This window comes from Lepisosteus oculatus, chromosome 8, assembly GCF_040954835.1.
Source record: "Lepisosteus oculatus isolate fLepOcu1 chromosome 8, fLepOcu1.hap2, whole genome shotgun sequence".
Taxonomy (NCBI): Eukaryota; Metazoa; Chordata; class Actinopteri; order Semionotiformes; family Lepisosteidae; genus Lepisosteus; species Lepisosteus oculatus.
Genome location: NC_090703.1, coordinates 13,159,279 through 13,175,454, shown reverse-complemented (window position 1 = coordinate 13,175,454; position 16,176 = coordinate 13,159,279). Strand labels below are relative to the sequence as shown.

The following is a 16,176-nucleotide window of genomic DNA, read 5'->3' as shown; positions in this document are numbered from 1 at the left end:
TAGAAATTTCACTGGCTCAATTTTTATTTGAAAATGGAGCTGTGTCTTTATTTTATCTCCCACTTCTAACATTTTTGCTTGTACTGGTTTCTAAAATGTAAAAAAACACCATAAATAATACATTTATGCAGTTAGCCTTCATTCAGACATACTGTGTATAATAAAAATATCATAAACAGCATCTTAACTGCAACTGTACTCTATATGACAAAGGAATTGTGTTTATAAATCCTTCTGACTGTTAAGGGTGATCATTTAATTCAGTTCTTTACTGTGCTGCTGATTTATAGTTTAACAAAACTAACTATTCACAATCTAATAGTCCTAGAAGTTGGACCAAAGTATTTATCTGTATTTTGATTATTTTCAGTTATTTGTCATGCTGACAACTTTAAATTGAGAATTGCTACAATACATCATTATGGCCTGAACATCTCAATGTGAATTTGTCATATTTCTCTTCAGCAAAAGCAAATACAATTACATTGTAGGACACAATATAGTTTTGTTTTCTAAAGCCTAATGAGCTACATTTTCTAAAATGCCACATTGACTAACACTACAATTTAGAACCAGACCATCAACATGCTGAATAAACCACAATTAATTTAGAGTCTAAATTTCACTTAATCCATCTCTTTCTCTTAACATATTAATTCAGGAATGAAGGCAGTTTACTTTTCTACTGTATATAACTATGCACAGTATATCTACAACCTAGAAAACAATGTTTATCATTCATCTTACTACAAATATGTTCTTCTTGTGTGCTGTAAAATGAGGTTTTATCTTTAAAGCGTTGTCTATTTTATCAATCTGGCGTTATCTTCCTATTTGGTTAAGGAAAACATCAATCTTGACTGACAAAAAAACAAGAATAATGGAAAATAAACGGATATCCCATGCGAAAAAAAGCCAGCAGAAACAGTATTATTTATCATTTATCATTATAAAATCCATAGCTTTCTCCAATAAACAAGAACCCCTTTCGTGGTACGTGCAGGAAAAGCCCTATCGAGCACCGTGAAGTTGCCCCCACTACGGACAGCACAATCGATTAAACCCACCTCATTCGTTAGTGCTACTTTTGTACCGGTTCGTGCAGTTGAAAGTAGCGTTTGTGCTGTTTTCGTTCCCGAGATATAGCGCCTTGGTTTTCCGCTGATCACGTGACCATGCACGGTGCCTTTGAACTCCGGTGACCCGGTCTGCCGAGCTCAAGCGTCTGTTCGTGCGAGAGTAACAGTTCTGCAATTGTGTTTCTTTGTTTTCCCTGGGTGGGGGGCGGCGGTGGATTTTGCATTTAATATCAGTGTCTTCTGTGCGTTTGTGTGAGCAGGAAAATTAAATTTCTCACAACCCTAATCAGAAGAGTTGCAGGTGTAGTCTCAAAAAGCGAACATTAGCAAACAATTGCATGTTCTTACCAAGAGGCTTTAACGAGCACGTCTTAATACTTCATAGCGGTGTGCTTTTTTAAAAATCTGAAGAAGTGATCAGTTTCTCACTGTCTCCTTCTTAAATAAACACGCGCACCAAGGGACGTGTAGAGATCCGCTCCGTCAGTCGATCCACGTGTTCAAAAAGGCTTGAATCTGCAACTTTACGAACAAGACCACTGTTGCACTTTTTATGCAAAGCACATTCGTTAAAGTAAAAAAGAACCAGAGTGTTTTTAAGGGGCATTACGAACAAAGTTGTCGCGGGTAGTAAATAACACATCCGAGAAGCAACACTGGAAAGTCCACCGTCTCACACCTGCGGACCGCGGCAATATTGGAAACATATTTTTATTTTCACATAACAAAAGTGAACATATATCTGAATTCTTTAATAAACTGTCATTATCCGTGTGTTTTTATTTACAGGAATTATATGCGCAAACATGAGGCGATGAGCTCACTGTCCTTTTATCTTTGGATTTCCGGCCAGTCCTTGGTGTAGAATACAGCGTGAGGGCACACCTGCCCCCTGAAGACACAAGTATGGGTGCCTGTGTTAGATCCTCAGGTGAAGTCAATGTAATGACCTAGACATGTTTGCTTGTCCTGCTCCATGAAGTTGCTGCGTTTGTGCCGGTAGGTGTCGCTGTAAGTAGGGTTTGTGCTGCTTTCGTTTCCGAGATATAGCGCCTTGTTGTCTCGGGTAATCACGTGACTATCTGCAAGGAAGTTTACAGGTATCAGCAAACTCGGTACTTGAACTTCTGATTGTGATGAAAATAATGGGGGCAATTTGTTTTCCGAGTCAGTCTGGTCGGGTGGGGTGGATGTTTCAATATATTTCAATATAGCGCCTTCTTTTCCTGCCTGTGACGTCACATTACCTGTAAAGTGCTTTGAGTGGAGATCCAGAAAAAAACGCTATATACGTGTAAGCAATTATTATTATTAATACCTGAGACTGTTTTTCAGAGTGTGAACAGCTCTTGTCTGAACTACATATCATCAGAGAGCTATGGGGCACGACTGGCCATTTTTATTCACCTGACAAACTGTGACTCTGTTATTCACTCTGTGACATACAAGCAGCAAAGTCACGACCACCAGATCTTTTAGTTGTGATCTTTTGATCAGTTGACCCCAGACTTTGCAGCCTTTACACGAATAAACAGTCTTACATTTAGGGAGGAGTTACTAAGAGTTCATTGGGTTTCGGTGTTTTCATTTAATTTTTAACCACGTTCTCGAAAATGTATTGCTTGTGCACTCCTTTCATTGGTGAAAAGACATCAGTTTCCAAATTACCGCTGGTACAACACGAGAGCCCATATTTACATTTTTAGGTATTAGTTTCAAGATCGATATAATTTAACAATAAAAAAACAAAATTGAAGGCACGAACATAATAATATAATGATCATAGACTTTACATTTCTATTCATTTTTGAAGTACAAAATACCTGAAATATACGATTACAATTGTTCAAACACCATGTATTCATTACAGAAACCAGCGGATATATTGCAAATAAAAATGTATTTATTTCGAAGAGTACGGGACATTGTGAATCAATAAAGACGTTAAAAAAGCCGATAAGTAAAGCATTTTAAAAATAACTTCTCATTGACAGTAAACAAGCCGATCCACCCGGCGCTGCTAGCTTGAACAGCTCTCAGACCCGTGATTGGCTAAACCCCCGAACAGCTCGGGCTGCGATTGGGTGAAGCGTGAGAATCGACACTCTGATTGGGTAAAGCTCCACAGCGGCAGTTCTGTGTGTTCTGTGTGTGCTGTATGAGCACGCTAGATACACAGTAACACATCCATTTGTTTCCAATTACTGATCAATCTAAGAGAAGTCGCACGGAAGCAAAACTGAATAGCAGACAAAGAATGTCATGGCATCCACAGCGCGTTCACGACTCCGATAGCATGTCACGATAGTAATGCGCGCACCAGTCACATCGCGATACCCACTGCGACTAGGGGATCACTGTCATGCGCCACTGTCGCGACATGAAGCCACATATCGCGATATGACATACCCCGGCAAAAAGTACCCCAGCCCCATGTCACGACATGAAGTCCGCATATCGCGATATGACATACCCCGGCAAAAGTGCCCCACCCCTATGTCGCGACATGAAGTCCGCATATCGCGATATGACATACCCCGGCAAAAGTGCCCCACCCCTATGTCGCGACATGAAGTCCGCATATCGCGATATGACATACCCCGGCAAAAGTGCCCCACCCCTATGTCGCGACATGAAAGGCTTTATATCGCGATATGACATGCCCAGCCAAAACTCCCACCTACCATGTCGCGACATGAAGCCAGTATATCGCAATATGACATACCCGGCAAAAGTGCCCCGCCCCCATGTCGCGACATGGAGCCCGCATATTGCGATATGACATACCCGACAAAATGCTCTGCCCATATGTCGCCACATGGAATCCAAATGTTGCATAGGACATACCCTGGACAGGATATGCTGACCCCATATTGCGACACAGAGTCCATCGTGGCACGTCCTATCTGGGTATATCATGTCCTGATATGAGACCTTTGTTGCGACAGCGGTGCCAGGGTGGCATGGAAGCAAGGCGCCAGTCGTGAAATACACTGCCGCGATACACATGGGGTCCCTATCATGACATGCTGCGGAGCTCTTGTCACGATGGTATCCCACAGTTACGCGTTTGGCAACAGCGTGTCACGGTAGGGAAAGAAAGAAAAACGTGCCTTAGAAAATAAAAACCATGGAACTTACAATCGCGGTGATTTTACATACATTACAACCACAGGTTTATGTCATAGATGGTTAACTTGTTGGCATGCGTCATGTCCTAGTATTATTCACATCTAAGGAGGCTCATGTTTATGGATATTGATTGCCTTTAAAATGGGGTACGAGCTAAACTGTAACAGAACGCTTGAACTCGGTAGATGGGGTCACTGGAGGTCAAAGTCACCGAGCATCGTCAAGTGATCACCGGAAAAACAAGGCGCTATATCTCGGTAACGAAAGCAGCAAACGTAGCGCTAACGAATGAGACCGGTTTGGTTTCCCTACGACATTGTAGGGGAGCTGAGTTACGTCACGACCCCGAAAAAAACAAGGCGCTATATCTCGGAAATGAAAGCAGCACAACACTACTTTCAACGGCACAAACCGGCGAAAACGTAGCACTTACGAATAAGTTGGGTTTCATCGTTTGTGCTGTCTGTAGGGGGGCCAACTTCACGGAGCTGCCTTATCAATGCCTCTTCTGAGTCAACCTAAACGATACATCACGTAAACTGACAACTGAAGTATCCAATTGTATCTCCGCACAGTTTACAGCGTCCAATCAGTTTTGTGTAGAGGTTGTCCTGTGCAAGGTAGGTGGGCTTAACAGCCTGAGATAAATTGGTCCGGTCTCATACCTCAGGCTTGGTACAGCGGAGGTAGTAGCTGCTGTGGTAAGAGCCAGTCATTAAGTTGAATGCTCCGTGATTTGGGTTTATTCCTGTGCAGAGCACAGCGCACTGCTTAACTTGTACGAGGCTTCGTTCATCTCCAAACAAACAGCCACCTATGGAAGAGATGGAAGAAGAATTAAAATGCCCTGTTTGCGGATCGTTTTACCGGGAGCCCATCATATTGCCGTGCTCCCACAATATCTGCCTGGCGTGCGCTCGGAATATTTTAGTGCAGACCCCAGACGCCGAATCACCGCAGAGTACTCGGGCTTCTGGCTCGGGGGTTTCCGACTATGACTACCTAGATTTGGATAAAATGAGTTTGTACAGTGAGGCGGACAGCGGCTATGGCTCGTACGGAGGCTTCGCTAGTGCCCCGACCACCCCTTGCCAGAAATCCCCGAACGGGGTGCGGGTTTTCCCCCCTGCCGTCCCTCCTCCTCCTCCCCAGCACCACCTGCTACAGCACCCCGGCTCTCTGCCTCCCATCCCTCGCAACTCCTGCATCACCTGCCCGCAGTGCCATCGAAGCCTAATCCTGGACGACCGGGGGCTCCGCGGTTTCCCCAAGAACAGGGTGCTGGAAGGGGTGGTCGACAGGTACCAGCAGAGCAAAGCGGCCGCACTGAAGTGTCAGCTTTGCGAAAAGAGCCCCAAAGAAGCTACTGTGATGTGTGAGCAGTGCGACGTCTTCTACTGCGACCCTTGCCGTCTGAGATGCCACCCTCCCCGGGGCCCGCTCGCCAAGCATCGCCTCGTACCCCCGGCTCAGGGGAGGGTTAGCCGCAGACAGAGCCCCCGAAAAATTTCCACCTGTACCGAGCACGAATTGGAGAACCACAGCATGTACTGCGTCCAGTGCAAGATGCCTGTGTGCTACCAGTGTCTGGAAGAGGGCAAGCACTCCACGCATGAAGTCAAAGCGTTGGGGGCCATGTGGAAACTTCACAAGGTAACAGTTTGGGTTACTTGCGTCTTGTTTTCTTCTTTCCACGAGTGGATTGATTGTGCTTAACGTTGTATCACAGTTTCCTTAAAAATATCTTTAAAGTCTGGTTTTTATTCATTCCGTTGCAGGTCGCCTAGGTTATGTAGATTACTGCCGTCATTTAGATACGTTTACTGTTGGTGAGATAGTTTTTGTGCTATTTGTTTTCAAGACGATATTATTAATACGGGTAAAAAAGATTCAGACAAAGTATAAAGCACACATAATTCGCACGGTCCTAGCATTGTATAAGCTTTCGTTTATGTCTGGGTGCTCGAATGTAATAGACATTTCATTCACATGATAATTTCGTCAATATAAATGTTACTGTTTCCTTAAAACATGTTACAAAAGAGCCATTACTTGTGCGTAATAAGTTGTCACAGTAACGGTGTGGAACAAGGACTGCTTATTTGGGGTGCTGTTAGCTCGAGTTATGATTCAGTTTGCTGGGAGAGAAGTCTATGCTTTCGTCTCTGCACTGCAGACCTGCGTTAAGAACTACTGATTAAAAAATACCCTGTACCATAAGAAATGAGTTAAAGTATTTTTTATTGTTGCGTTCAATTTATTGACTATACGTTTTACCAGAAAATGACGTAGTTGCTCGGACAGACACCCGACTTTACCATTTTCATTCATTGATTCATTCATTGTGGTATCGTCAAAAGCTGCAGGCTGGGTGTGTGTTTTGAATTAGTAATGAGTTTAATTTTTTTAGCCTATTGAAACGCTAACTTTCCACGTTTCCACTGGTGCCAGTTTAACAAACTTTGAGAAAGCAGCAGATCCCAGATTTGGCAGCTTCAAGTTCTTTTGAAAGAATCATGACAATTGTAGTAAGGCTTAGAACACTTGACAAAACCTTTGCCAAGGGAACACACAGTACATGTAACACCACAAGCCCAACTCAAGTAATACAGCAGACTGCAGTTACTCTTACTGAAGGGTATTTTTGTTGCCCCTTTTAAAGTTTATTTTGTTTGTGAACCAAAAATACTTAAAATATTCCCTGCATCTTCTTTCACACAGATAACCAGGAAATTAATATTATCTCAATGAATACCATTCCAAAAGGTACACATTAACAGTAGTTTTGCAAAAGTGCACTTGTTGTTTTTAAGAAAATCTGAGTAACTTTAGCCAGTTCACCTTTTACTTACCAATGTTTAAATACCAGTACATTTCCTACTGTGTTGTGGACTTAATTATCCTAAGATTTCATTGTCAGCTGTATTGTTTTCTTATCAGCATGATGGTCTCTAGTCTTCATTGTTATCATCTGTCATTGTATGGCAAAGTCTGTACTTCTAACCCTGTGTGTGGCTTCAGTCTATAGTTGTTTCATCTCTGCTTTTAACCATTTTCCCAAAAAAGTATGAAACTCTTAAAAATCCATTTCTGATATAATCTCTTTTTGCCTGTATCTGCAATAAAGGCTTGATAATTGATTTAGATAGACCTATGTATTTACGCTAAATTACAATGAAAATTATTTTCTTATTTTCCTTAATTCTACATAATTTTAAAAAATAGAAACAGAATGACTGCCCTCTTTAACATCTGGCAAAGCTCTACCCATATATTTTTAGTAATAATTATAACACTATTATTTTTTAAATTCTATCAGAATTATGGTACTAAAATATATAACTAAATAATGCACATGCAGTAAAGTTTAGCAAAATTATCTTGCAAAAATGATCCAATTCTGTGTTGTTTGTAAGGCAGTTCTTTATTGTCATAGCATGTCCTTTTAATTGTTTTGGGGCAGGTATACTGTATATTTCAAGGACCAAATTACAAAAACAGTGGTTGCTGTCTGTATAATTGAGCCTCTCCCTCCCACCTCCTATGTTGTGGTAAGAGCCAGTCATTAAGTGAATGCTCAGTGATTTGGGTTTTTTCCTGTGCAGAGCACAGCGCACTGCTTAGCTTGTACAAGGCTTTGTTCATCCCCAAAAACCAAACTAAAAGAAAATATTAAGATAAAAGAACCTGTAAAAGAAAAGAATTAAAATATGTAACTTTCAGAGATTTACAGTGAGATGCTCCTACTGGGAAGTGAGGGTAGCTCTTAGAAACATTTATATCTCTGAAATCTATAGTGAATTCTCAATTCTAATGAGACTTGAGAAGAGCACTGATGTACTCTCTGACTTTGAAGACTAAATATTTGCCCAAATGATAGCCAAACAAAAAAGTATTACAGTTAGCAACATGCTGGCTTGTTGAAGGTGTGGTTTAGAGAGGGTAGCTATCTACAGTAGATGTGCTGTGAGTCCAGTGGCATGTGTATGTGTGCCAGTGTTTGAGCATCAGCGTGAGAACTGATGGGACCCTTGTGAACTTTCCCTTGAGCAAACACCGTCGCTAAGGAAAGAGCAGAAGGATTGGGACCCATTGTCTGCCTGAAAAAGCCACAGCGGCAGAACAATCTGCCCTTAGAGATCAACACAGCTGTGCCGGTCATCCTCCGCAGGCCAAATTCAAACAGACATAAAGAAGAAGAATTTGGGAAGACCATGCAATGCAAATAGGATTTCCTGAGCGCTTTTTCTGTCAGGAATGAACCAAATTCCTACCCTGAATAAAGGTCTTAATATTACTAGTCTTAATACAATGAAGTTTTGATCCAACCCGTACAGTGAAATAACCTCAATATTTATGTAACACTTTCAACGTCACCTCTTGTAGGTACTATAGGGTGGCACAAGAGCCCTATGACTGATCTACAGTGAAAGGCAATTTTATCTCATTCAGCTGCACCAATCAACATTTTGAGAGCACTCTCCTCTCACCTGCTCTTTTAGCAGATTGCAGGCAATAGATGAACACTTCTGAACTGTTATGAGTACAGCTGATCTCATCATAACTTAGGAGTCTTTGTATTCATGATAGCAGTGTATGGCAGGACAAGATAGCAGAGATTAACATATATCTACATTAGTCTCTCTGAAGGTCAGCAGATTTTATTACAGCACCAACTGAGGTATCTCTTTACAATTATTTCCATTTAGAACCTATTTAGTTTTTAGGATTTCAAATGCGTGCAGCTGAAACAAAAAAAACAGATTCATTGAGACATACACCATATTCTTCAAAGAAAGTATTCCAGAAATACTTGAATTCAACACATTGTCTTCCAAGCCTACATGACAATGGATGTCTGATTAAATGGCAAATCTATATACAGATATCTTCTATAATCCTTGTTACATAACCTGAGACCAGAAATGTAAAAAATATTTTAAAAAATACAAAAAATGAGACCAGAGAAAAACAATCATATACATGAACTGCCTTTAAAGGCTTGCCCCGCTTTGCCAGAATAAACCATCTTTACACACAGAAGAGTACAAGAGGATCCGATACTGGTGAGGCCAACCCAGTGGACTTATTCAGTAAAAAAGCTTAAATCAAATGAGAACGTGGGGTAGGGTGTTTTAAAGGGCACTCTTTCACACTGAAGGCTATAAGAGTCTGGAACAAGCTGCCCAGCCATGTTGTTGAAGATGATGCCACACAGTATCTTTCTTTTCAAAAATGTCTGGAAGACGTACTAAAAACCAAATGAGCTGGACTTGGCCAAATGGTCTTTTCTGGTTTATAATGTTTCTTATGTTCTTGCCATGGTCTTATCACATTGTATCAAAATATTGTTTTAATCAGAATAACACGGTAATAGTGTGTGTCATTATTTAGTATAGTAAGTTAATCTTTTATCATTAGCATCAATAAATAATTTATATCAGGGTGTCTGGAGTGAGTCACAGGTGGTTCTCCACTGCGTTTCCATGGCGCCTGTTCCTCATATACATTATCCTGATCTGCTTTGACCTTTGATTCAGAACTGGTATCTGAAAGCTCAGCAGATGGCTGCACCGAGGTGAAGCACACAGGCAGTCAGCTCTCAAACTCATGTGACATTCTTGAAGATGTGTGCTGCCTGGAAACAGACTCAGCCCATTGTAATCCACACACAGGCACTCACCTCCACATACTGAGAGCCCCTGGCCTTCAGAGGCCCCCAGCTCATTGTTCCAGAGCCCTCAGCTGTAGACAAATGAACAATACTTCACTCACTGCCACACAGTCCTGCAGATGCTGACACCTCTGGCTACTATTTGACATTTTTAGACCGTTATTTTGCAAAAAAAATATACAAATCCCCAAAGATGTGTAATTGAATGATTATAATAGTGCTTTTGGTAATTGTCCTTTAAAAATGTTCAGTGGACCCTAAAATGAAGACAGCTGTTTTCTACTTTATTCCTTTTCAATGTGTTTGTGGATTACTATTTCTGTACAGATGCACAGTTCATCTTTCTGCAATATGGGTATATAACTTGTGATATAGCCTCAGAAGCAGACTGGGGGTCATGTGCAACAATAATTGTATATTTTCTTTCACTTACTGTTGGTATGTTGAGGGTCATCTAACTGATTACTGACAGATTCTCAACTTGAGCCTCTATTATTTCCTATTATAGCTAGGAAATGAGCCCTGTGAAAGAGTATCTGATATATTTAAGATAAAACCTCATGCTTTGTGGTAAAGGTTGAATATAGCCGTAGTGTTGAATCGCATTATGTAACTATGAGTAAATTTGGTGCTGCAATGGGAGATCCGTTGCCACAGAAACATGCAAAAAATTCCCTGTGGGTTTAGCTGTGATGTGAAGAAACTGTTGGGCAGTACTAACTACAGAACACCTACAATATCCATGCAGAAATGCATTTCCAAACCATACTTCCTTCAGGATAACATCTTAATACAACACATAGCAAAACAAGATGCTTATTCTTCCATTCCCTTTGGATAAAAGAAACAGAGCCGTGAAAACCATCTACTGTATCAGACTAAATGTGAACAGTGCCTTGGCCGTTGTGAGCAGGAGTTTGTTTCTCACAGCTTTAGGCTTTGCCTGGCCTCAGGGCTCCCTGCTGTTAAACAAATGGAGAGGCTTGGTCCTGCAAGAACACTGCTGAGCTGTACCTGCCAGCACCATCAGCACAATACCCCTCCCCTTAAACTATGCAGATAGCTGATAAGAAACCCCATTTTCTTTTTAACTGTCCGTTATCATCCATCATCCATTGTCCTTCTTCTACCAGAATGCCCTAAATCCTGGCTTTGGGTTTAACCAATACATGGGTGCTGGGATGCAGTGTACTGTGTACATTAAATGCTTTCCATTAATCTTCATGTGGCAGCTCTTAAAATGCTGTGGAGGTAAATTGATGGATTTATTTAAAAGGCACCAAGGATTATTTTATTTAACAAACTAGTTGAGGGTATTCAAATATATATAGAATGTATGTGATATTGGTTATAGGCTCAGAAATATCACACTGATCATAGTTTGTTTTACTAGTAATTTGTCTGAAACTTTAAGAACCTTGTATTATATTACATTGATTTTATGTAAGAGCATTTCAGAGAGATTAAGTATGGTAATCCAAATGAAAACGGTAAGTACAGTAATGGTTTTATTATAAACAGACCTGATCAAGTAAGACCTCAACCAAAAAGAAAATTGTCTTCAGTTTTTCTCTCTTAGTTTCCTGCCAATGAAGAATATAAAGATGATCTGGAACACAGATTCTTTTAAGAGAAAATGTGTGACAATGTTATTTATTAAAGAATTATTTTTCACAGTTTCTGAATCCTCGGTATGACATGTGAGGTATTTATTTGCGAGATCTATCGGCAGACATCTCAGAGTGAAGCAGCCCAAACCAGGGAGGTTTGTAGAATAGAAAAGTGACGGGAAGTGTTTATGTTGAAGGCAAATTGGAAATCTGCGTATGGGCTGGTGAGTGCCAGGTTGGCCATCTGTCACCAGCATAAAAAAAAGCAGAATTAATTGAACTTTTCCATAATATCGACATATGAGTTTGGCTCAGTTTTTGCTACCTAGGGTAGAAATGAATTTGAATGTAGAGCGAGGCACTGTAGATATTTTCCCCAATGAAAAAGACATGACCAAAACCCAAATTTTCTATTTTAAAAATTATATTATATAATTTAATGTATCTGAGTAACTTTAATGTCAGTGAGAATAATAAAATGTAACTAGGCCTAGATATGTGAATGGTGTCCCTATTCTATATAGAATGATATATAGATAAATACATATCAAACGTATAGTATCTTAAAGGAACACAATCACTTCCTATTGAATAATTAGGATTGATCTCTAATTGGAAACTATTGCACAAGGCAAACTTGATTTCAGCCCCACTTTGGACAACTCATTGCTGTTCTTTCAAAGTCTTTTTATATAACATACTGTAAATATAAAGCTTTTTATATATGTTTAGCATGTACTGTACCTTTTTTTCTTCATTTGGACTTCTGTCAGGGTAAAATCATGATGATTTAGCCCCTTTAAATGCAATGTACAGTATGGTGACATAATTCAGCCCTGAACTATTTCTGCTCTCTGTTCAAGATGTGAGAAAAGCACCATCTATCTAATGGCCAATATACGTAAAAGTATATTATGTATAATCTCCTTCCCTATTATTTAATAACATATAATAATAAAATAAAAATAATGGAAATCAAAGTGAACATGTTTTCACCACGAAGTATGGACGGAAATTCATTCAAACAGTCATGTAAATCAATAGCTTGCTAAGACAGGTTATTGGCTTTTCAGTCTTGTTGTCCTAATAGAATTTGGATGGTATGCTAGTATAACACTTGCTAAAGAGTATGATTCACAGTTTATTACAATTATTCAAGATTGCTTCTCTGTGTATTAATAGCGATTTCCTATTATGAAATTAAACCCCTTGTTGCGCTTAAGCACCTGAATTGTGCATTTCAGACAGCTTTGCGGTGTGTGGCCTGCTGGAGCATCTGTTAATCCATCATACTTGTGAAACATGGCCATGGTGCATATGGCAAGCACTTATTCACTCTGCATGTGGTCTGATTACCACGCCCAATCACAAGCCACTGTCCGTGATCTGCAGCTCACAGGACCTTGGCCCTTTAATGAGCATGGAAATACAGGGTCCTGCTCTGTACTGCCGTAAAAAGGTATATGCTGTACTTACAGTCACAGTCAGAGAGCAGAACACGTATCACCTTTTTACAGGAAGTGTAATGGTTTGTGAAACACTTGTGAGTTAACCGACCCAATGTTAGAACAGTGTTAGGGCTGACCTGAAAATACACCTTAACAACCGATTATATTGTTACAAAGAATGAGCTTTTTGTACACTAATCAGCTTTGTAATGTTGACTTTGCATGACTGTATTGTGCTGTTTGAACTGGAGGGAGACTGTAATCCAGTATCTAAGATTTTCATGCACTTGTCAGCTCAACTATGATAAATATGAGGAATTTCAATGTCTGTAGGATCTAGGCATAATCAGTCTTCATTTTTTAATATTTTACAGTATACTACACCTGCTAGTAACATGTTGGCAATCTCCATCTACTCCTGCTGCAACAGCTTATATAATAATATGAGTCCTATAGTTATATCTAAGCTTAAGTCTCATTTATAGTGTACCATGATAGTCACATAATAAAGTTTGTTGTCACATTTTTACCAATTTGGTGTAGTTTGTTTATTTGTTTCTGGAATTCTGTTGGACATGTTTGTTTCTCCAGTTGCTTTTCAAGCCTCAGACCTGAAAGTGAACTCATTGTTAAGTCAGAGAAGTTGTAAAATCAGACAGCCACTTAAGTCTGTATAGGAAAAATAAGTTTTAAAAAAAAGTTACATTACATATTGTACCTCAAGGACGAAAAAAACAACACAGCACTGGAAAAAAAGTGTTTGTTTTTTTCATTTGTGAGGTACAATATGTAACGTACCATATTTTTTAGAAAACTTATTTTTATAATGATAATTGTGTTTTGGCAGGAGAAAGTGTCCATTAGTTAATAACAAATATTACTTTGGACGTTCTGTTCAGTGGCACTGAAAGCACTTGCAAGAGATGGTTGAAATGTGCATGGATTTGCTTGGAATGAATAGATTTCTTTCTCACTTGAATCCCAAATTAAATCAATCTCAATTTCATGGCAAACCCCTCAGAGTGCTGTATCCTTTCTCATTGTGGGTGGTGACTACTGGGGCTTTTAACATCCGCAAACTCTTTAAACTAAGCAGCTCTCCATAGGGAAGGGCAGTGGCACGATGCTTCCATGGCAACGCATTTTCGCTTGAGGGGTGAACAGGGTGGTAGGAAAAAACACAGCCTGGGATTGATCCGGGCTTTTGCTTTTGAATTTTCCGTTTTGTATTCAATTATAATATAAATTTACTATCTCATTTATATGGCCCAGCATCAGAATTGTGGATTATAATTCTTGACAAATTCAGCTCGCTAGACTTTGGAGGACTAGCAGGCGGAAATGCAAGAATATGAAAGGAGGTCACTGAACTGTTTGTTTGCATAGAGATAATTAAGGTGATTAATTAGTGCTGTCGATAACGCATCACTGAATCTGTCGGCACTGCCACAAGATGCGTAATATGATCATTAAAATAAAGGCTCAATCAGAGCTTGGAGATAAATCAAAGCAAATTGGTCCTAACACTGTTAACGTTTATCCTGTCCTATAACCTAGGCAGGTGCATTTGAGGCACCTATACTGTAGGCAATGTGTGCTCAGCAAACATTTTCATTACTGTGCTTGAAACAAGCTGTTGGTATTTCTCTCACCAGCTCGGATCATGTAGTGTTATATTGTACTGTATATCAATCAAAATACTATTTACAGTCTTGTAAAGATAGAATTCTCTGCAATGACTTAACATACAATAGTTTTTTTTCTGTATACTATAGAATAGTATGGCATGCATTATAGTATAATATACTAAATACTGTAGTTATTTAGTTATTACCAGTAAAATATATTTGTCTATTCTGATCATCATAAATAAAAGAACTGGTTTCTCTCATTTAAAAAAAAAACGTTGCTTTTTTCTTTAGTCTGCCCTTTAATAAAATGTTAGTTTGTTAAATTCTCTACAAATTGAGTAGATTGGCCAGATTTAAAAGTCATGCATCAATGACATTTTGCCAACAAATTTGAAAACCTTACAATGATCATAACATTGGGTTGTACAGTATGTGGTCTGTTCTGTTAAAAAAAGGGCTTGTTCTGCATGAACCCGTCAAGCATGATTTCACTGTTAGACATCCATGTATATAAGTGCACACTTATAAAGAAAATTATTACATGTGAGATTACTGAGGACTTGACTGCTTTATCTGTGCTATGACTTCCATAAGAAATCATACCTGTCCCATTCTAAAGAAACACTACAGCTAAGAATGAAATAAAACCATTATAAGGCAAATCCCTCTCATAGACTTCTACAGTAGCTTTAAATGGCTGTTGTGTGTAATGCATGCTGATCCCCACTAATCTACTTTGGCTGTACAGTAAGAAATTATAACATCTATAATATATAACTATTCAAGGCACCATTTCTGGAATACCTTACATACATACAGTATGGTACAGTGAGCTTTGACAGTGCTACACCAGGGTTCTTTGAATATTTTTGCATGTCCCCAGCAAGAGGCGTGATTATCCTCAGCATGAATGTGTTTCGTTTTTATTAATAGCTTGAGAGCCTCCACTTCTCATTACATCATATATACAATGAAACGTTAGGTTTAGCAAGGTCTGATTGGTGTTTTAATCGATGCTAATTCAAGAAGGCAGTTGAGCTGAATGCATGCAGAAAGAGCGCAGGTGCTCTGGGGGTATGTGTTGGCACAGGGCGTTTAATCTTCGTCTTCACGGATGTCACAGGGCAGTTTGTGAAAGGCGCTTTTTAAACCGCAATTAAATATTACTGCTTCCCTAGAAGTGGTCTCAGACTTTGTTTCCAGTTCAGTCTGTCATCCTTGATTTAGCATTTCTTGTGTCCTTCTTGTCCCCTGTCTCAGTCACTCCTCTTTTCAGCACTCAAACCAAGATGTGTCATATCTCTGCTGCATCTCTGGGGATCATCAGAGTCTTGTTATAGTTTCTGTAAGTTAGAAGGGTTCATGCAGCAGTTTTCTGTTTAATTAAATGTAATACATTCTTATTGCTGAAAATGAAATTAACTAAATATCACTGTCCGGAGGAAAGGATTTAAATAAATATGAAAAAAGATACGTTTCTTTTTCAAAATGGGAAACCGATAAATTGTTCTGTATTTATGATTTTCTTTCCGTGTCGATTGTTAAAAAGGACACTTAAATCAGGAAAGGGTTTTCTTATTTAGCAGCATATAAATAAGGCAG

General features: G+C 39.4%; 2 protein-coding genes across 12 annotated transcripts in view; one reads left to right on the top strand and one right to left on the bottom strand.

Moving 5' to 3' along the window:
- tmx1 (thioredoxin-related transmembrane protein 1) overlaps window positions 1-4,719 on the bottom strand; it is a 49,235-nt gene extending 44,516 nt beyond the window's left edge. The window contains exon 1 of the mRNA XM_015350760.2: window positions 4,645-4,719. The gene's annotated coding sequence lies outside the window, so the exon portion shown is untranslated. The remainder of the gene's footprint in view (window positions 1-4,644) is intronic.
- trim9 (tripartite motif containing 9) overlaps window positions 4,640-16,176 on the top strand; it is a 46,512-nt gene continuing 34,975 nt past the window's right edge. For 5 of the 11 annotated variants that reach the window (XM_069193266.1, XM_069193261.1, XM_069193264.1 and 2 more), the window contains exon 1: window positions 4,644-5,864. In XM_069193266.1, the coding sequence (XP_069049367.1) occupies window positions 5,028-5,864 (837 nt within the window). In that variant the 5' untranslated portion in view covers window positions 4,644-5,027. Of the gene's footprint in view, window positions 5,865-16,176 lie in introns of all 11 variants that reach the window. The other 6 variants (XM_069193267.1, XM_069193257.1, XM_069193256.1 and 3 more) reach the window with 3 other exon arrangements.